This window comes from Eleutherodactylus coqui, chromosome 8, assembly GCF_035609145.1.
Source record: "Eleutherodactylus coqui strain aEleCoq1 chromosome 8, aEleCoq1.hap1, whole genome shotgun sequence".
Taxonomy (NCBI): domain Eukaryota; kingdom Metazoa; phylum Chordata; class Amphibia; order Anura; family Eleutherodactylidae; genus Eleutherodactylus; species Eleutherodactylus coqui.
In genome coordinates, this window is record NC_089844.1 from 153079849 (window position 1) to 153101679 (window position 21831).

Below are 21831 nucleotides of genomic sequence, written 5' to 3' on the forward strand. Positions count from 1 at the left end.
AGATGGACAATTGCAGCGCCTAAGACAAACAGTAAGGTGAGACCCCTGGGGCAAAAGGGCGCAAAGCTCGTATCACTAAGTAGCGGAAAACCATCTCCTGGTCAGATGGACCCAGATTTCTGTTGCTGATGGGAGGTCAGAATGTGGCACAAGCAGCATGAATCGATGACCCCTTCCTGTCAGCTGATCAGAACATGTCAGCACCGCCATCTAATCTGCAGCAACTACAAGAAGCTTCCTGTCCGCAGGGGCCGATATTCCTGCAGGAGGATTTCATCACCGAGTGGACCCTATGCCACGGCGAATTACTGCAGATCTGAAGGCTAAAGGAGTCCAACGTATTACTGGATGGGCTCTAATAAAGGGGCCCTTCAGTATAGAACTAAGAATAGAAGTAACAAGGCAAAGGAAGGGGAAAGGACACGCAGGGCAGAGTAAAAGCCCTAATATCCCCCTCCCATGTAAGAGCTCTCCCGCTGGTGGTGGTCCTGCTGGTGGTGGTCGCGGTGCAGCCCGTGTATGTACTGACGTGTATACATGTAGTAATGCTGTTCTCCTGCCGTGTGCAGCCTCCTCCTATGCGGTATAGCAGCTGCTATTACGGACAATAACGAGGACGCGGAGGTGTTCTGTGAAGATGCTACATGTGTGGCCCCTGACAGCGCCCTGGCATGGACTATACTGGGTAAGTAGCTCCGCACCCCTGCCAGCTCCCATCATAGCTGCCCTATCTAGATACTTAAAGGGGTATTCCGGTTGTGAAGCAAATGTTCCAACATTCCAGATATATAAGGTGTGTGCGCCATGTTTATATACACCTGCTAATGCGTATAAATCACACAGCTGTTACCTTCCTATCTTGTCCCCCATTTCTGGTGTTTCCCCACATCATTATTTTCCAAGATGGCCGCTGCATCCCTGCTGACATGCAGCTTAGGCCTCGTTAACACGGGCTACCAAATCTCACTACTAAATCATCACTATGTTTTGTAGCCTAAAAGAACCCATAGGAAACCATGGGCTTCACATATATGCATCATGTAGCGATGATTTTGTAGCCCGTGTGAACAAGCCCTTAAAACTACATTTCCCACAATCCCCTGCTCTGCACTTCCTTCCTGTGTGCTTCCCTGCTAACCGCTGGCCTGCTGCTGGTCAGCAATCCGGTCCCGAAGCACCACAGTCTTATAGAAGCTGTCTAAAAGAAATGTGCGTCTTTGTGGCCCGTAGCAACCAATCACAGCACAGCTTTCATTTTACCTCAGCAGTGTAAGGAATGAAAGCTGCGCTGTGATTGGTTACTAGGGGCAACAAAGACAGGTTTTCTTTTAGACAGCTTTCATCAGAGTGCGGTGCCGGGATCAGAGGCGGGCTACTTTCCCATCGCCCATCCTGTATAACCTATCTAAAGGACACCCGCGGATCACGCGAACAGCACACCCTTACTCCGCCAGTGAATGAAGCAGTGGCTGTTGTGTGACTGCCTGTTCATTCACTGTCTGTGGAGATAACACAATGGCCTCGGCAATCTCCCTTAGTTCCCAAGAAGTGAATGGAGTGTTGGTCACATATCTGCCCCTCCACCTCATTCACTACGGGGGCTCGGAGGAGCATCATTCCTGTAATCATTGGGGGTCCCAGCAGTCAGATATTTATCCCCTAATATGTGGATATGTCATATTTTTTTATGGTAAAACCTCTTTAAGGGGTCGTTCACTGATATCAGCGTTGACGGTTCGGAGCGCTAATTACTGCTAGAAAACCGGACAAAATAACGCAGCAAGCTACGCTATTTCATGCTGTGAGGTCCGGCAAAATGCCGCAGTGCTGGCTGGAAATCGAACTCCACTATAGTTAATGGGGGCTATTCGCTGCCATTTTGTTTCGTCATAAGACGGATCCGTTCGGCCAGGGAGGGCGTTTTACTACTCCGGAAATGGCATCCCCTAACGCTGATGTGACGCACCCTTATCTGGCCATACATGTTAGCTGTGAGCCGCATGCTCATTCAGCCCACCGCTATCCCTCCGCATACGCATGTACACTGGGGTCGGCCGAGCTTATATACGTGTTCTCAGTGCGGAGAGCTGGCACGCACTTCTGGCGGTGACTTATCTCCTCTGAGTACATAAGGCTTTGGGGAGATAAGTCATGTAAAATCCCAACAGCCTGATCTTCTCTCCCCGACATGTGCTGCCAGGGTAGAGCCAGGACCACCATATACATTACATGGCTGACTGGCCCGTCATAATTGGCAGGTTTGACCAACTGTAATCCAGTGTGCGGCCAGCTTTAGCGATAGACTATGCCATAGAAGGTGCGGCAGCTCACCCATCTCCTCCACATCTGTCCTACAGGCCTGTTCTATGAGATGCAAGGAAACGACATCAGGATGGAGATGGCGTTCTCGGAGGCGGGAAAACTGCACCAGGCTGCGCTAACTGCGGACAAAGCGGCGGCCCAGTCCGACTCCGGAATATCGGGCAGTGGAAAGACTCTGTGCGGGGAGGCCTGTGACAACAGTAAGAGGGGTGGTGGGATATAGTATGTTATATCACACGAGAAGGTACCGTGTCCTGAAGTACTCAGTACTGCGGTGCCTTCGGACCCCCATGAGCAGATCTTCCATATTTATACCTTATTCCTGCTTCTGAAGGGGGGACTGAAGTCTCAAATAGGACTGCGCCTACATCCCCCCGAGGATATCCTGACTCCGGAGAACCTTCCAGGGGCAGCCGATCCCCAGCGGAGAAGACCTCACGTACCGCCCCAAAGTCTGCGCCATCGGTGGTCTCCAAAAGCAAAGCTGAAAGTCATAGAGGTGGGAGTCCTGTGTAATCAGGTTATGGGGGCCATATAACACGAGGACTGTGGGTCCGAGGATCACCTTAAAGGGGTTGTGCCAAATTCTAAAGTTATATCTCCGCAGGACATAGGATAACTTTATGATCAGTGGGGTCTGACCGCTGCTACCCCGCGATCTCTGTTCGGACCCCAAGTGAAAGGAGCAGAGGTCCTGCGGGGGGCGTTGCTGCTCCAGTCACTTCAATGACCGCATCAGAGATTGTGGAAATGCTTGACCTCCATAATCTCCAGCGCTGAATGAAGCAACTAGACCACCTTCTCAGGATCGCTGGGAGCCCCAGCAGTTGGACCCTCACCAGTCATAAAGTGATCCACTGTACCGTAGGCCCTCTTTATAGGGGATAACTTGGCACATCCCCTTTAAAACTATGTGCACACGGAGGATGGCACTATGGATTGGACTCAGAATCCGCGTTGATTCCACATGTAATCCCTGCCGAAGCCTGCATCCTAAAAGGGTCCAGTTCCTTTGAGTGGAAAACTCCGACATAGCGTCTATGTTGCGGATTTGAAATACACACGTGAATAAAAAAAAAGTCGTGACATATCATTATTTGACGCGGAATTAATGTCAGGAAATCCTCATTGAAAAGAGCTGATCTGTGTGCGCCGGCAGCAGCGCAGCCAAACTGCCGTTTTCTTCAGTGAATTATAATGTGGTGGCTCTGATATTTTATTATATACTAGCTGATTACCCGGCGTTGCCCGTGTATTTTATTTTTAGGCACGAAAAGAATTTAAATATGTGTGTGTATATATGCGTGTACTGATTTAATATATTAGTATATGAGGAGGAGGTCGTCTGTGTAATATCTTACTGCATGAGGAGAAGGTTGTAATATATTGGTGTATGAGGAGGAGGTCGTCTATGTAATATTAGTATTTGAGCAGGAGAAAGTTGTCTGTGTGAGATATTATTATGTGAGGAGCAGGAGGTCTGTGTAATATATTAGTATATAAGGAGGAGGTTGTTTATGTAATATTAGTATTAGAGGAGGAGGAAGATGTCTGTAAGATATTATTATCTGATAAGCAGGAGGTCTGTGTAATATATTGGTATATGAGGAGGAGGTCGTCTATGTAATATTAGTATTTGAGCAGGAGGAAGTTGTCTGTGTGAGATATTATTATGTGAGGAGCAGGAGGTCTGTGTAATATATTGGTATATAAGGAGGAGGTCGTTTATGTAATATTAGTATTAGAGGAGGAGGAGGATGTCTGTGTAAGATATTATCTGATGAGCAGGAGGTCTGTGTAATATATTGGTATATGAGGAGGAGGTCGTCTATGTAATATTAGTATTAGAGGAGGAGGCAGTTGTCTGTGTAAGATATTATTATCTGATGAGCAGGAGGTCTGTGTAATATATTGTTATATGAGGAGGAGGCCGTCTGTGTAATAATATTTGAGGAGGAGGAAGTTGTCTGTGTGAGATATTATTATGTGAGGAGCAGGAGGTCTGTGTAATATATTGGTATATAAGGAGGAGGTCGTCTATGTAATATTAGTATTAGAGGAGGAGGAAATTGTCTGTGTAAGATATTATTATGGGAGGAGCAGGAGGTCTGTGTAATACTGACGTTATTAAAAATCCCAAACTCACCGACTTCCCCTGTAATTTTTGTTGCCAATAGCAACCAATAACAGCGCAGCTTTCACTTGGTATACTGCTGAGGTAAAATGAAAGCTGCGCTGTCATTGGTTGCTATGGGCAACACAGTTTTCTTTTTGGCCAGCTTTCCTAAGAGTGGGTGCTGGGCTCATTTCTGTGTGGTACGTAGTGGCTTATGCTGGTGGGAAGCTGTGTGGTAGTTGGAGCAGAGGAGGAGGTTGTCTGTGTAAGATATTATTATCTGAATAGGATGAGGTGGTCTGTGTAATATATTAGTGTATGATGATGAGGTGGTTGTCTGTGTTAGATAAGACTGTGAAATAAAAACCATCTACTCATGTGCAATTCAGGCATCCGCCCACCTCTCCCCCAGGGGTAGTGGGGCTGTCCTATCTCCCCCAAATCTGTCCCCATGGGATGAGTTACATATTTACCAAGTTTGGTTGAAATTGCTCCAGGCGCTCATGAGTTATGGTGGCACACACATACATACACACATACATTCTATTTTATATATGTAGATTATCTACTTGCTCTTACCTTCTTACAGGCGTAGACCCCCGGGATAACCACGACCCCCCAGCAAGTGCCGGAAGCATCTACATGGAAGCTGCTAAGTTCCTGGCACAGGTCAATGCTACGCAGGTGTGTATGATAAACGGGTATTAGTACTAATAACAGTGCAGGGGGACAAAAACCGCCCCAAAGTGTGCCATTACCGCAGATCAGCGCGGCTCCCAAATAATGGCTTATTTTGCACATTTTTGCAGGTTGGGCTTCGCTCACATTTCCATTCGGGCATTATGTTTTTTTTTCCGTCATAGGAACAGGAAATGGGGACGCCAGCTAGGGACGCATCCGTCACATGACGGCCCCCGCTGACTATAATGGGGTCTGTCAGGCCACCCTTGTTTTTCCAGACAAAATAGCGAAGCACTCTACCCTAATTTGTCCAGAATTTGGCGCCAGAGCCTCCAACACTGATGTGAACAAAGCCTAGAGCTGCAAAAACCGCAGACATTATCAGTCACTGGAAAACTGCGCCATTTTGCAGTAAAACCGACGTCTTCATTTGTAATTTAGGGGTTCCTGTTTAAAGTAGATAAAACTCATTCACTGTAACGTAAAAAGTTCTGCAACCTCCTACTATACTTTGTGCTTCACTTTCACCCCATTTTCAAGATCTCTGCTTGCTGTTAATAAGTGAAAATTGCATCCAGTGGCTGAAAATAATAGCTATCACTTCTCACAGCTGAGGTTTTGTTACAGTGTATCAGTGCAGCAATCCCCTGTGAGGTAAATACATCAGCAGCACAAATCTCTCTCCTATCTAGATAGTTTGTTACATGGGATCTTACGCTTTATTAAAACCTTACCAAACTCTTATAAATAACCGACACAGACACCAATATTGGATAAATAAGGCCGCGGTGTTTATTAACGGGGTTACAAACATTGGGGAGAAATGTAACCAATAATAACCATAACACTTCCTGTAAACTCTGTTTTACAGACCCAAGTTTATTAACCAATCAATAACCATAACAGTTCATGTAAACTCTGTCTTACAGACACGAGTTTACCACCACCAAACTCTCCCCAAATTTACCTGCCCACCCGCCTAATGCGGGTGACAATCCCCCATTAACTACACCGCGACAAACCTAAGGGAGGGAGGGCGGGATGCTGCTTCCTTTCCAGATGATGATGGCCCACATCTCTGCACCTCCATATCTCACTGCTGCTCCTCTCAGCTTGTTCCTATGGACCAATCACCAGCCACTGTCAGGCCACCAGATTCTGCCTGACTACCACAGGCATTTCCCGCCATTTTTCTACAGCCAATCAGCTGCTGCTGCCAACCAGTCCATCACTGGGCAGAACTCACTCTCTGCCATCTAATCTGACCCAGTAATGGCCTTTGTAACATATCATAGTTAACCAGAAAACCTCCTCCATAGAAGGTGACATATCATCCATCCATCATGTACATAAAGCTCCCAGATCCCATGAGGCTCCATAGAAGGTGACATATCATCCATCCATCATGTACATAAAGCTCCCAGATCCCATGAGGCTCCATAGAAGGTGACATATCATCCATCCATCATGTACATAAAGCTCCCAGATCCCATGAGGCTCCATAGAAGGTGACATAGCATCCATCCATCATGTACATAAAGCTCCCAGATCCCATGAGGCTCCATAGAGGGTGACATATCATCCATCCATCATGTACATAAAGCTCCCAGATCCCATGAGGCTCCATAGAAGGTGACATATCATCCATCCATCATGTACATAAAGCTCCCAGATCCTATGAGGCTTTCCCTCCTAACTGTCCCTCAAGCCTTACATTGTATCAGTCTTCAGCCACAGATGACTGTATAGACTTAGTACAACTGTAACAACACCTCAGCTGTGAATGTGGTCAGGATTAGTTTCCAATTTCTGGTTGCAAACAAGAATGTTCTCATTCACGGAGAGCAAGCAGAGATGTTGAGAATTCAGAAGAATGGAAACATGAAGTATGTCCTGAAGTTGCCCCTGTTTTCACTGTGCAGTGACTAAGCTGAATTCACGTTAACGTAGCAGCCGTCTTCCGGCCGTGTCCTCGTGACCTTAAGGGATCATGAATGGTGTTTTCCTGTCTCAGAATTAAGGGTCATTGTGTTATTTTTTCACGTCGCCCATAGTTACACCATATACTACTTTTTTTTTCTGGATTTAGTTTGTCCCGAGGGCGCTGTCACATGACCTCCTGAGCCCGGATGGAGGCCCCAGCTGTCAGTACCACCTCATGTGTGCCCAAGGGCATCTGCTAAGGAAAGAGTTTGATGCGGCCAATGAGAGCCTGCAGGAGGCGTCACAGGTGGACCACCAGGTAGGTCTTTATCATGGGATTGTATGGGTAGTACGGAGTAGAAGTGCCAGCTATACATCCTGTCCCCCCTTACAGAACCCTGACGTCTGGGCTCTCACCGGTCACCTGCGTTACCTGAGCGGCAGAAAGGGGGAGGCGCGCCAATCTTATGAACATGCACTCAGCTTGGTGGCTGATGCCTCAGAGATGCACTCTGTCTACCTCCGACTCGGATCCATCTATCTCCAGGAGGGAGAGGTAATTACCGGCCACCTACTGTATGTCAGGATGAGTAATGTATGTACACAGTGACTCCACCAGCAGCAGAATAGTGAGTGCAGCTCTGGAGTATAACACAGAATGTATGTACACAGTGACTCTACCAGCAGAATAGTGAGTGCAGCTCTGGAGTATAATACAGGATGTAACTCAGGATTAGTACAGGATAAGTAATGTATGTACACAGTGACTCCACCAGCAGAATAGTAAGTACAGCTCTGGAGTATAATACAGGATGTAACTCAGGATCAGTACAGGATAAGTAATGTATGTACACAGTGACTCTACCAGCAGAATAGTGAGTGCAGCTCTGGAGTATAATACAGGATGTAGCTCAGGATTAGTACAGGATAAGTAATGTATGTACACAGTGACTCCACCAGCAGAATAGTAAGTACAGCTCTGGAGTATAATACAGGATGTAACTCAGGATTAGTACAGGATAAGTAATGTATGTACACAGTGACTCCACTAGCAGAATAGTAAGTACAGCTCTGGAGTATAATACAGGATGTAACTGAGCTAGAATATGTTTTTCTCCAGCAGGCTTCAGGGTATTCTGTAGCTTCCAAATTGTATAGTGTGCACACATCATCGACCAGATCAGACACAAGTGCGAGTCTAAGCTGAGTCTGCCCTACAATGTGTAGAGCCTCAGGCTTTATTGTAACACATGATACCTGCCCTTTTATGGGCGTGCAGATTACATCAGTAACATATAGGATTCTCATTTGTCGGATCATATAGAATCCCCCCTCCTTCCTGCCCACCTTCTCTCAAGTCCAGTGTATAAGCAAGTCTTTTCTATCAACATGTGGCCAATCTGAAGGAATTTCTTTGTTGAAGTTTCAGTGTGGGGGCAGGGCTGGGGAAACATCCAAGATAAACACAAGCAATACATATAGCACTGTGATTTAACTCTTTCCTTATGCAGCAGAGTTCCACATTAGGCTGAAGTCACAAAACACACATCTTTCACCATGCCATTGTCCAGCAACTACCATAATGAAATTATGCAACTATTAGCCTCCAAGAGTTAAAGTCACTACAGCTGCGCAATACTTCTAGTTTATTACAAATCAATAGACATTTTACGCTGACTAATAATCATGTCTATCACAATCCCCCCTTAAAATGTCTATCCTCTAACTCTCCATCTAATTTTCACAGTTCTCTGCGCGTGAGCCTATAATCGGAGCGCGTTGAAGGTTCGATTTAGGGTCTTCAAGGGGGTGTAGGACTTGTCCACTCCTTCTGGGGATGCATCCAGCAATCTCATTGTGGGAGTGGCTTTTCCAGCATCCGTTTCACAGGTCTCTCTGACACAGGGGATAACACGGCAGACTAGAACGGAAAAGATAATCAGTTCACATACAACAGCGACGCCCATCTGTGCCAGGATCCTTTACCACCCGCTCATCCATGGCGAGTACTGGTCCCAAAGGTTAGCTCTGTTTAGTTAGTGCGGTCAGCTTCTTAAAGGGGTTGTCCCGCGAAAGCAGGTGGGTCTATACACTTCTGTATGGCCATATTAATGCACTTTGTAATGTACATTGTGCATTAATTATGAGCCATACAGAAGTTATAAGAAATTTTTCACTTACCTGTTCCGTTGCTAGCGTCCTCGTTTCCATGGAGCCGTCTAATTTTCAGCGTCTAATCGCCAGATTAGATGCGCTTGCGCAGTCCGGGTCTTCTTCTTTTATGAATGGGGTCGCTCGTGCCGGAGAGCGGCTCCGTGTAGCTCCGCCCCGTCACGTGCCGATTCCAGCCAATCAGGAGGCTGGAATCGGCAATGGACCGCACAGAAGCCCTGCGGTCCACCGAGGGAGAAGATCCCGGCAGCCATCTTCAGCAGGTAAGTAAGAAGTCACCGGAGCGCGGGGATTCAGGTAAGCGCTGTCCGGTGTTCTTGTTTAACCCCTGCATCGGGGTTGTCTCGCGCCGAACGGGGGGGGGTTTGAAAAAAAAACAAAAAACGTTTCGGCGCGGGACAACCCCTTTAACGGCAACTGCGTTTTTACACGCGGGTCACGTGTTGTCTGGGATGTAGGTACAACAAGTCTCCCCTATCATCTTACAGACACCCCCCTTTTTAGCTAAAATCATATCTAAGGCCATTCTATTTTTAAAAAGTCATAGTCAAGGTAGGTCCTATTGGTCTCGACTAGTCCCTATAAGGCATCTCTAGTATAATTTATAAACCACTGTTAATTATAATAAACATAATTCATCCAGTCAACATTTATTTACCATAATAATCAGAAAAATGGACTCGAATCTAACTTTAACTTGGTCTCTAATTTTTAAAACTCGTCAGGTACCCCCCTTGGCTGTCCTATGACGTCAATGTACACGTGTAGATCAAAACTACCACCAGGAGTCTCTCTTCTCGCTCTAGTATAATGTTACAATACTAGTAGTGTGCACAGGTACGCACGGCGCGGGACTCCCTGATCTTCACCCACACCAATGTCCCTCCTGGAGATAGCCCTGAAGGTGGACAGGTCCAGGCCGCCAACACTGACCCTACACTGCCTAGTGACAAGACTGGAAGGAACCGCCGTACCTATGCAGAAAACAAGGATAGACCAACATGACAGGATAACCACAGAACACAGACAGAGTTGGATCGAGATAAAGTAACTATTGGGGGTAACCTCATTATCCTCAATGCTGTCTGACAGGATGTGGAGGAGCATAAGGGCTTTACTAAGGCACACTCCCCTGCCCAATTACCTTCCAGGCGGGTTCTCCACCTCATTTCTCCACAAAGCCAGTAAACGTCTCCTAAGGACTGGACCTGATTCTGCATTCATTCCCCTCCTATCGTACCGTAGGAGGAGCAATACCCGTTAGTGAGTTCCCCAAAAATCTCCCTCCATCCTGCCCATTTGCCTGGCAGGTGTAGATTCCAGGGTAGTCAGTAATACTCTCTCCGGTACAAAACACTTAAGTAGTTATAGAGTATTCCTTCTTCCATTTCTCACAGTGTAATTACCGGAAATGTTCGTGAAGAGACTAAGAAACCACTCTTCAGCATCTACAGGGAGATTTAAGGGGACCATCCCCGAGTGTGGTCGAGCACTACCGCACACGCAACAGTTAGACTTGTTGCTCCTGTTAGCACTGTACCTCATCAACTCCACCCAGAGATTCTGGTCAGAGTAGCCAGTCGCTACTGTCAAGGTGTCCTCAAAGGTAGGGTCGGCTATGATCATCATGTTCGTCAAGGTCTTTATCTTACGGCGGAGGGGGCACGGGACTAAGTGAAGGCTTCCATTCGGGTGCATCTACCATATCCCTTATTTTAAACTTCCCTAAGGGATCTGTCCTCGCGTACCGGTATGTCCCCAAACTGTAAGCCCCCCCGTCCCCCGGGCTTGGATTTCCCATGGTTAGCGTAAGAACCGTATTAAAACCAAGCAACATACTAAGTTCAGCCTTCCAATATCTGCTGTCCTTATTATTCTCAAGGAGGGTTATACGACTAATTAGGGATTTCCCGCTCTTATCTTTCTTATTTAAGGCACTTCGCGGTTTATAGGACCAGTCTGCTCCTGCGTTCCATCCCACTAATCCCCAATAACGGCAGTCTTCTCCCCAGACATTATCAGTGGCGCAAACATATTGTATTCCCTGGGTATATAAGTCATATAACCAGCTGGACTGGGCTAAATCTAGTCTGCGGTGGGATCTTGCGCCTAGACACGGGACCACAGTACAATAGTCGAAGGAATATGCATCTACTTGAGTATTGCACGAGTTATACCAGAAGGTACCCATACCCACATATTCTTCCGACTGAGGGTTCCAGTTGCCACCCTCCTCTCTCACTAGCCCTAACCAGAGTAATGTCCTCGGCACAACTAAGACTGGTCTCCCGGATCTGAGGCTTTCTTACAGTATGAAGAGTGGATCCATGTAAGTCTTTCGGCTAGTTTCACAGCTGTGGCAGTAGTCAGAAGCACCTGGTAGGGACCATCAAATCGGGGCTCAGGAGGGTGCTTTCTGAGGAACTTCTTGACGCACACCCAATCCCCAGGCTGCAAGTTATGTGTCCCAGTGTCTGCCTCTGAGTCTGGAAGAGAACACCTGTGCATAGGCTTTGGTTAGTGCTTTAACAACGGAAATCACATACTTAGTCAACACATCAGATTGTAATTGTAACTACCGAGGATAGTAGCAACCTAGCCTTGGGGCTAGCCCAAACAATCTCGTAGGGAGATAATGTATGATCCCCCCTGGGTTCATATCTAACACTGTATAAGGCTATTGGATGACAGTCTTTTCAAAGTGGAGTCATTTTTAAGTATCTTACTTTTTAGCGTGCCACTACGTCTCTCCACCTTTCCACTACTCTAAAGGTGGTACAGTATGTAAAAGGCCTGGGATACACCCAGAGCAGACATGACATGTTACATTCACCTGCGAAGTTTATACCTCTGTCTGACTCTGAATCACTTCTGGTACCCCATATTCACAGTTTACCTCGTTTATAAGCTTCTTTGCGGTTACCTACTTGTTTGCCTTGGTAACAGGGTCGGCCTCCAACCTGCAAAGACATCAACAACAACAAGCACATATTCATACTTCCCAACAAGTGGGAGCTGAATGTAGTCAATTTGCAATCCCTGAAATGGGTAGAGTGGTCCCGGCAAGTGTGATGTGGCAAATTTACTTCTGCCCTGACTCACCTATGGCATAGATCATGCTAAACTGGACAAATGATGCAGCAGCTACAGAGAACCCAGGAGTTGCCCGTCCTCTTTCAAGTGTCGACGTCATTGCTGCTTTACTAGGTGCGTCTTTTCGTGCGTCAGCTGGGCCATCATGGGATACAGGAACTGTGATAGGCAAGTGCTGTTGACTGTTCACCATACACGGTCCTGTTTCTGCTGCTCCCATTTTAGTCCATTTATTCTTTCCTTCCTTGCTGGCTTGTAACTGTAAAGTCTTTAGCATATCAAAGTCCAAATTTTGTCAATGTCCAAAGTTTTTGCCACTGACTCATGCTGTCAGTATCTTTCTTCTTTCTTCCATGGCTTGAGGGCCGCTGCCTTTGCTGTGCTGTCGGCAAGGGTGTCGTCTCTCGCATCTCCAGTGTAGGAATCGGTGCAAACTCTCCACTTTGTCAGGTAGAAGTAGGGCCTCCATGAGACTCTGCACCGCTGCACCATTGCACCATTCTCAATTGGTTGTCCTGCTAAGGTAAAACACTGTCTGGCCTTCCATATTGGGCCGTAATCATGAGCTATGCCAAATGCATACCAGGAGTCAGTGTAAAGGGTTACCGTCTTACCTTTCTCCACTCTACTCGCCTCAGTGAGGGCCTTCAGTTCTGCTTCTTGTGTTGAGACATGCGTAGGCAGAGCTTCTGCTTCTAGGACATCTTGTTGTGTGACTACTGCATATCCGATGTGGAGTCATCAATCCTCACCCTGTTACCATCTGCAAAAAGCTCAACATATACATTGTCAACAGAGGTTCCAGTAACTGTTTGCATACCTGCAGTTTCTTACTGTATCAGTACTAAATAATCATGTTGATGTTCTATTTCACATGGATCAGAATCTTATAGCACAAAATCATTTATTTCCATTTTATTTTATTTTATTTATTTATTTATTTTTTAAACCCAATAGCTGATCTACAACACCTAGATCATCTATGACCCAGATCACCTATGCCTTCCCCCTTTTGAACCGGAATACTCAATGGTAAAAGAGTAATCGCATTCAAACTAGTACAATATTGAAAAAGGAAACCAAGAGGCACAAAAACAAGCACTTTGTAGGTCAAGGTGGCATTGTGTGCAGCGAAGCCTGAGCGAAAATATACTTTAGATTTTATTTTTTTTTTTTTTCCCCTTTTCCCCAGGTCGCAGTTAGCATTTCTAACGCAAGGGGGCGCAACACAAGCAAAATTTACAATCACCCAGTGTAATAGTATTAGAATTTCAGCGTTTAACTTTCACTCTCCTGTCGGAATATAATCATAGCTTCAGTGTAGACTGACACTAGAATATACAAAGACATAAGGAAAAAAACTAAAGAATACGGATGAATTGACATCCTACTCTGAGCAATTCAGTCCCTCTTTCTCACATAACAACTAAAATTACTTCATCAAATTGCGTGAGAAAGTTTGCTGGGTGACTATAGGGAAATTATTCCATCTGTAGGAGCCTTCCTTAACATCATCTGTCTGAGCATCCATTGGAGAAGCAGGCAGTGGAAAACAGAGCCCCTGGGAACACACCATGAGAGGGCGTCCCCTGCCCATGGGTCCCTGGCCTCTGTCCCCCATGTATCAACTCCAATCTTCCATACACTATAAACCAGCTTAGTCGTCTACTATGTCCCAAGCTGCATCTTCACAAAGGTTTGTTTCCCTGAACTTATCACACATCCAAGGTGGCCACATTTTGGAGTGTAACAAAGTCTGGTCAAACAGGACCTTACTTCAGACAATCATGATGTTAGCACTGGATACAGTGGCATTGGGGAATGTAGGCCTCCCAAGTGCAGCAAGATGGCCGCCAGAGGCAGAAAGGGGCGAGGCTACAAATCTCCCAGGTGAGGCAAGATGGCTGCTGGAGGAGGTAGGGGCGGGGCTTAGTCCTATTCCGGATTGGAATGGCCGGAAGTAACATCACACACCCTGAAAGTGAGCACATGGGGGGGGGGGGAAGTAATTTCAGGGTGGGGGCAGGGCTCACCACACTTGCTGCAGAGTCACACTATGTGGGGTTTTAAACATTGAAAGTGCGGCCGCCATTATAGGGAGGGGCTGTAGTCAACACAAAGGCATTACATTGTTCACAATACAGGCAATACACATCCCCCACTCATAGCAATCTAAAACACCTTTCCTGTCTGCTGGGCCTCCTGCTTATCTTCTGAAAACTTTCTGCAGTCTATCTTACAATATTCATTTCTTTCAAAAAAACTTTCCTGATCCTTTTCATTGTAAAACATTTCTACATGTTTTGCATATTCCAAAACATCCTGCACTGATCCCGTATTCTATTCTGCCTGCTTATTCTATCCTATTTGAAATTTCTGGACACAGTGAAACTCCTTTACCAAATTCCACCTCTTCTTATATCCCTCGTAAATCACAATGCACATTAACACTATAAACACAAGACAAAGGGAACAAACGGGTTGACTGGGAAATGCTCTCAGTGGCTTAACTTCAGCCCACTCTCTTATCATTAACCCTTCCCCCAATAATCAACACTGCACATTCTTTAAACAAGACCTCTGACTACACATAAAGACTGACGATTATATTCAATGACCAAGAGCTCTGGAGCTATAATTCCAGCGTATACCTTTTCACATATGAGAACATAAGACACTCAATCATACAGGTAAATACGCCGTTTTCAAAACCCTGCATATCCCTCCTCACGTATGAGAGCACATAACACGCTCAATCATACTGGTGAATACACGTATTTTAAATTTTTCTGACCTCACACTAGTTACCTAGGAGTATGCGTCCCTCTGGCGCATGCCCTCAAAGCGTATAGGAACACAGACTATGTCCTGCTATACACTCAAGTCCGCCTCTCTACGCACATTAACCCTCACAGAATTTCTCTTTTGGTCTTGTATACACAATCTGTAACCGTCTCAGACACAACATACCTAGCATACAGAATACCCCTAGGCAGTTTAAAACGGTGTTTTTTTTCCGAGTAGAAAGAACTATATTACCTGCCTTTCATTGATTTATCACTCTGGATTAGATATAGGCAGATTAACAGTTAGAAATCATCTCACATCGGTAGATTTACATAAAGCAATCTTACCGTGTTCTGTAGATTTTCGGGCCCCTGAGTTCTACGTGTTATCTGCCGATCTCTGTATTTTTCCAGAATGAAAGAAATAAAAAATCTCTACTCGGCTCACCCAGGAGACGCCAATTGAGCTAGAATATGTTTTTCTCCAGCAGGCTTCAGGGTATTCTGTAGCTTTCAAATTGTATAGTGTGCACACATCATCGACCAGATCAGACACAAGTGCGGGTCTAAGCTGAGTCTGCCCTACAATGTGTAGAGCCTCAGGCTTTATTGTAACACGTGATACCTGCCCTTTTATGGGCGTGCAACAGATTACATCAGTAACATATAGGATTCTCATTTGTCAGATCATATAGAATCCCCCCTCCTTCCTGCCCACCTTCTCTCAAGTCCAGTGTATAAGCAAGTCTTTTGTTCTTTCAGCATGTGGCCAATCTGAAGGAATTTCGTTGTTGAAGTTTCAGTGTGGGGGCAGGGCTGGGGAAACATCCAAGATAAACACAAGCAATACATATAGCACTGTGATTTAACTCTTTCCTTATGCAGTAGAGTTCCACATTAGGCTGAAGTCACAAAACACACATCTTTCACCATGCCATTGTCCAGCAACTACCATAATGAAATTATGCAACCATTAGCCTCTAAGAGTTAAAGTCACTACAGCTGCGTAATACAACTAGTTTAGTACAAATCAATAGACATTTTACACTGACTAATCATCATGTCTATCACATAACTCAGGATTAGTATAGGATAAGTAATGTATGCACACAGTGACTCCACCAGCAGAATAGTGAGTGCAGCTCTGGAGTATAAGACAGGATGTAACTCATGATCAGTACAGGATAAGTAATGTATGTACACAGTGACTCTACTAGCAGAATAGTGAATGCAGCTCTGGAGTATAATGAGTGACTCAACTTGACCAAGAAGTCACTCTGCCTTGGCTAGGGCATTTAGATATAGGGCTGGTGCAGAAAACTGACTCTCTGCTGGAGGTGGTGGAAAGCCTGACTACATCTCCAGGCCAGACAGAAACTACCAGTTAGAATCTACCTCCAGGCCTCATTGTCTCTAAGAGATCTAGTGCTCCACCATGAGAACCTACCTGAGGCCACGTAGCTTTCTGTATAGAACAAACTGGCTGCCCTTAATACCGAGTAAACATTTCCACCTTCTGGCCGTGCAGCCAGCTTTATGTTAACCACCATCTCTTGGTTCTTCATATTTCAGTTTGAAAAGGCGAAGAATACTTACCTGCTGGCCTGTAAACGCTCTCCCACCTGCCTGACATGGCTGGGTGCCGGCATCGCTTGTTACAGAGTAAGGTCTTATCATGACATATTATACATGTGATCATTCTCTCTGCTTGCTGTAATTGACTGGGAACATCCAGAGGCTAAAGACTTTGAGAGACGATATTAGAACAGGACTGCTGGATGTAAACAAGAATGTTTCCAATCACTGACAGCAAGCAGAGTATTTCTGAGACTGCACCTTTCATTCACAGCTGGAGGAGCTGCAGGAAGCGGAGGACGCTCTCTCTGAGGCCAACTCTTTAAATAATAGCAACGTGGAGGTGTGGGGCTACCTGACCCTCGTCTGCCTCAAGGTGAGTGATACCCAACAGGAGGCAAGAAGAGGATGGGGTCAAGGAATCTTGTGCTGGGTCCATATACACTACTTTTGGGCATGAGGATGGCTGTAGAGATATTCCATGCCAGTGTTTGGGCTCTGGGGGACAATGCCTGCCAGTGGTTGGGCTCTGGGGGACAATGCCCGCCAGTGGTTGGGCTCTGGGGGACAATGCCCGCCAGTGGTTGGGCTCTGGGGGACAATGCCCGCCAGTGGTTGGGCTCTGGGGGACAATGCCCGCCAGTACTCTGGCTGTGGGGGGCGGTCCCCTCCAGTGGTCAGGCTGTGGGGGTGGTCCCCTCCAGTGGTCGGGGAGTGGGGGGCGATGCCCGCCAGTACTCGGGCTGTAGTCAGTGTGGGGTCAGACGCTGATGGGGAGAAGTTCACCTTACTGACCTGTGATGTTTCTTGTAGAGTGGAAGACAATTGGAGGCCGAGCAGTCGTACAAGTACACCCGGAAGGTGAGCGCGTGTTCATGCGTACACTGCCCCATCTGTAGTATAACCCTCAGCATTGTCAGCAGTTATTAGGAGCCATTCAGACTTCCTGATATGGGGTAACAATGGGGAAATGGAAAGGATGACGGGCATAATGTGTTCTCAGAGATTATACTTAGTGCTGACTATTCGGGTTCTTCTCATCCCTTCTAGACTAAACCCATAGTCATTCTAGCGTGCCAGCCCTTCTCCTAATCCCACAGTGCCCACCATGTTTGTAGCCCATTAGACCTTTTTACTGATTCCTATTGTTGGGATGGACACTGCCAGAGACACAGCCCTAACCGCAATGCCATGCGCCGTCTCTCAGTAATGACATATCTCCTGTGCGATTAGTCAGGGGTATGTGATGGAGGCAGGGCTGGTCAGATATATGATACAGAAGACATGCAGGTATATATAGGTGGTATACACTTGGAACTTACTACATTAACATGCCAAAAGTCATGGGACACAAGTATTTAAATTTATCATGAAGTGGTGTTACCGCAGCGGACGACCTGGGAACACCCCACCTATATAAGTCGTGACGTGTTATCTTGTGAGAGGGGTTGGACACTGACCAGCATACTCATGGGAAGGCGACGTGAATTATCAGTGTTCAAACAAGGTGTCATAGTGAGTGCCAGATAGATGGGGTGTTCGGGTTCTGAAGCTGTGGGGGCATTTAATATTCCTCAACTCATAGTGTCACGTATGTAATAGGAATATGCCATAGAAGGCGTTATTATCCGCATTGGACCCTGCAGTGGCCGGCCTTGGGCGTGTAGTGATCGTGACCGGTGACGTCTGGCTAGTACTGTCCGTGCGAACAGACCAGCGACTAGCAGAAATCACATCCACATTCAGTGCAGGAGCACCAGACATATATCCCGCAGGGCCGAGCAGCGCTTTTTAGCCTCCATGGGATATGGGAGCAGAAGACCACCATAGCATCTCTGTTATCACCACAACACCGGACACAGCACCTCATCTGGGCTCATGAGGTTGCTAACTGAACCCTAGATGACTGGCAACATGTGGCACGGTCTGACGAGTCAGGGTACCAACAGCTTCGGTACTGATGGTAGGGTTCATGTGTGACACAGACCCCATGAAGCCATGGACCCCAGTTGTTAACCAGGCACTGTGCAGGCTGGTGTTTCCATACTGGTGTGGGTTCTCTTGGCATGGGTTGGCTCCACTGCTCCACCTAAACACATTATTGACTGATGCCCACTACGCTTCACTACTTGGTGATCATTTGTAGCCCTTCATGGACTTCATGTACCACAATGATGGGATATTCCAGCTGGATAATGCACCGTGCCATCGGGCCTAAATTGTGCAGAATTGGTTCAAGGGGCATTCTGGAGAGTTTCTATGGATGGTAGGGCTGCATGTTTATCCGACAAGACCCCAGTTGAGCTTTTATGGGATGTGGCTGAGAGGTCCATTTGTACCCAAGATCCTGCATCTACAAATACCACGGAGCTGTGGGAGGCGATCCAGAATGTTCAACATCCCTCCAGGCGTCTTCCGTCCACTTGTGGATTGATGCCATCTTGAGTTGCTTCCCTTCACTGGGCCAGAGGGTGTTCTACATGATTAGTTCCTTTCTCATGACTTTTGGCACATGAATGTCTACATGGAGGTATGTACTGTATATGGGGGGGTCTACAGGGTTAGTGAGGAGGAGACTGAATGGAGTACTGGTCGTGCTGGCGCTCCATTCACTTTCAATGTGTCTGCCAAGATACCTGAGTGATAAGAACTCAGGCCAACACTACATTCCTTCTGACGTCACTGCGGGGGTAAAAGTGACGACGCCCCTTCCATAGTGACAGGCAGAGGGGGATGTGTTACCGCAGCGGACAGCCTGGGAACACCCCACCTATATAAGTTGTGACATGTTATCTTGTGAGAGGGGTTGAACACTGACCAGCTCTTGAGATCAGCAGGGGTCTCAGTGGTGAGACCCCCACCAATCAGCAAGCCCGATCCTATAGAGAGGGAATAACTTGTAATCTTGGTACAACCCCTTTAATGGCGTTAACTGAAAAACATTTCAGTGTTTCGGCCTCATCAGTCGCACTTTGGTTTCTATAATATGAAAGTGTCTGTTTCTGTTCTAGTGACCTTATAATGGACTCTGTACTATATTAACACTTCGTCTACTGTCTCTTACAGTTAAACCTACAGGATCAGACCCTGATGACGGAGATCCAGCAGCTCCAGGAGATGGTGGGCTTCGGAGACCCGTCTTTTTGAGGACCCCAGAATCGGGGATTTAGCGGATGGCTTAAAAGAATGGCCTCCGGCTGTCAGGACACGATGGGTTATGATGCTGGAATTTTTTTTTTTTTACAATGTATTTCTTTTAGTTTCTTCCTTTTCCATTAATGAGGAGAACTCACTGTAATAATAAATGATGTTGCAGGGGGGCGCTGTGAGGGGAATGCAGCTGAAAACAGCATTAAAAAAATAAATAAATTTAAAAAAAGAGTATAAAAATGGACATCCAGGAGTGAGATTTAAAGAGTTAAATGAATGAGACCAGCCTGGCCCAAATTGGTTCTGGGCATGAAAGCTGGCATCAAAGCGTAGAGGTTTTAGGGGCCCTACCCACTGGCGTTGCCGATTTTCGCGCGTGAAAAACGCAGCGTTTTCCACGTGGTTTTTGCGCGTTTTTCGTGCATTTTTTGCAGCCCTCCATTGACAATCATGGGTGCATTAAGAGAAAAATAAGGAGACATATGCAACTGACAGTTCCTATGTGAAAAAACCCCACGAAACGGAAAAAAACCCCAGATGGACAAGAACACATTCTATACTAATTGCTCTTGAGAAAACACGCAAAACATCGCAGGAAAAAAAAAATCGCAAGTGGGTAGACACCCTTAGAGTGTTATAAAAGCTGTCTTAGGCCCTAGGCACACTACTGTATTTAGGGCTGTGTGCTGTCTGTATTAATTTATGGACAGCACACAGCCCCATTAAAGGGCTGTTAACCCCACAGTAGCACCAGTAGTAATAGCCCCCCTCCCCAACCCATATACTTACCTCCTCCTTGTAGTTAGCGCCGCTCCTCCTCTTTTCTGGCCTGATCCTGGGTGCACATGTGTGTGCCTGGAACATTTCTTCTCCTCTCCTGCGGAACTAAGGAGGAGGGGTCGGGGGAGGAGGATTCCAGGTGCACACACTGACGTCACAGTGTGCATCATGATCAGTGCAGCTGCGTGATTACCGTCTAGGGCGCTGCGGCACCCCGGCCGGTAATCACTACCGTGGTGAGCAGCCGTCGGCGTGCATGCCAACAGAGAGAGCTCTGCGTGCCCTCCCTAGTATGCGTACTTAAGTTCGCCACCATGGATCTATTGCATGGTGACTGCATTTTTTAGGGGTTTTAAAGAGCCGTCTTGGGCCCTAGGCACACTAGTGTATTTATGGCCATGTGCTGCCCGTATTAATCTATGGACAGCACCCAGCCCCACTATATGGCTATGAGGACATGCGCGTATGCACCGATTGTCCACGTGAAAATACTCATGGCGGTCTTACTCCTGCCCATAACAAGAAATAGCAAATGCATGTCAATGTGCTGCCTGTACATAACTTGGACCGCACACGGGATAGGCGTCTGTGTGATGTCCAATACAAGTTGCGGTGGAACTTCTCAGGTGTAACTTGCACAAATGGAAAGTGTGCTGAGGCCTTATATTGTCTATAATGTATGGATATAGAATTTGGAGGGAAAGGGGGTAAAAGATACCGCTAGCATCATCCCTGGCTGCTAGTGCTGCATCAATGGCTCACTTAAGATAACCCGGCGATGCAGCGTAAAGTTCTTCAGAGGTTTTTTTGGCAGCCGTGAAGCGTAGCTGTAAAGGGGCCCATGGTTCTTTAGCTTTAGCCCTGACAACAGTACAGCGTATAGGGGCATCAACAGAATGGACTACAAGGGGCACGGTCCAGTGTAAGCCAGCCTTGCCTTTAGGAGTACTTGATTGTCCCAGTAAGTATAGATACCATGCAGTGTGACATCATCATACAGCAGCTTATGTCATCAGCAGTGCGGTGAAGGGCCCAGCAAAATACGAAAATACATATCTGAGTCTTGTGCGATAGTCTATGACTGAACCATAGCGTCATAACACCGCACACAAAAGGGAGGGCAGGATCTGTCTTTCTGCTTTTTTTGGACATTTAAAAATCTGAACGTTTAAAATAAAAAGACTATTGACGGTACTTTGTAGCGGTGAGCGTAGTAGCGCATATGTCTGTATG

The 21831-nt window shown here is 46.5% G+C and overlaps 1 protein-coding gene across 1 annotated transcript in view; it reads left to right on the forward strand.

The window, feature by feature from the left end:
* CFAP70 (cilia and flagella associated protein 70) overlaps window positions 1-20062 on the forward strand; it is an 88795-nt gene extending 68733 nt beyond the window's left edge. Inside the window, exons 19-28 of the mRNA XM_066576725.1 lie at window positions 570-685; window positions 2358-2522; window positions 2657-2821; window positions 5028-5122; window positions 7209-7361; window positions 7437-7598; window positions 16666-16755; window positions 16943-17044; window positions 17482-17529; window positions 19735-20062. Of these exons, the coding sequence (XP_066432822.1) occupies window positions 570-685; window positions 2358-2522; window positions 2657-2821; window positions 5028-5122; window positions 7209-7361; window positions 7437-7598; window positions 16666-16755; window positions 16943-17044; window positions 17482-17529; window positions 19735-19815 (1177 nt within the window). The 3' untranslated portion in view covers window positions 19816-20062. The remainder of the gene's footprint in view (window positions 1-569; window positions 686-2357; window positions 2523-2656; window positions 2822-5027; window positions 5123-7208; window positions 7362-7436; window positions 7599-16665; window positions 16756-16942; window positions 17045-17481; window positions 17530-19734) is intronic.
* Window positions 20063-21831: the final 1769 nt, after the last annotated feature.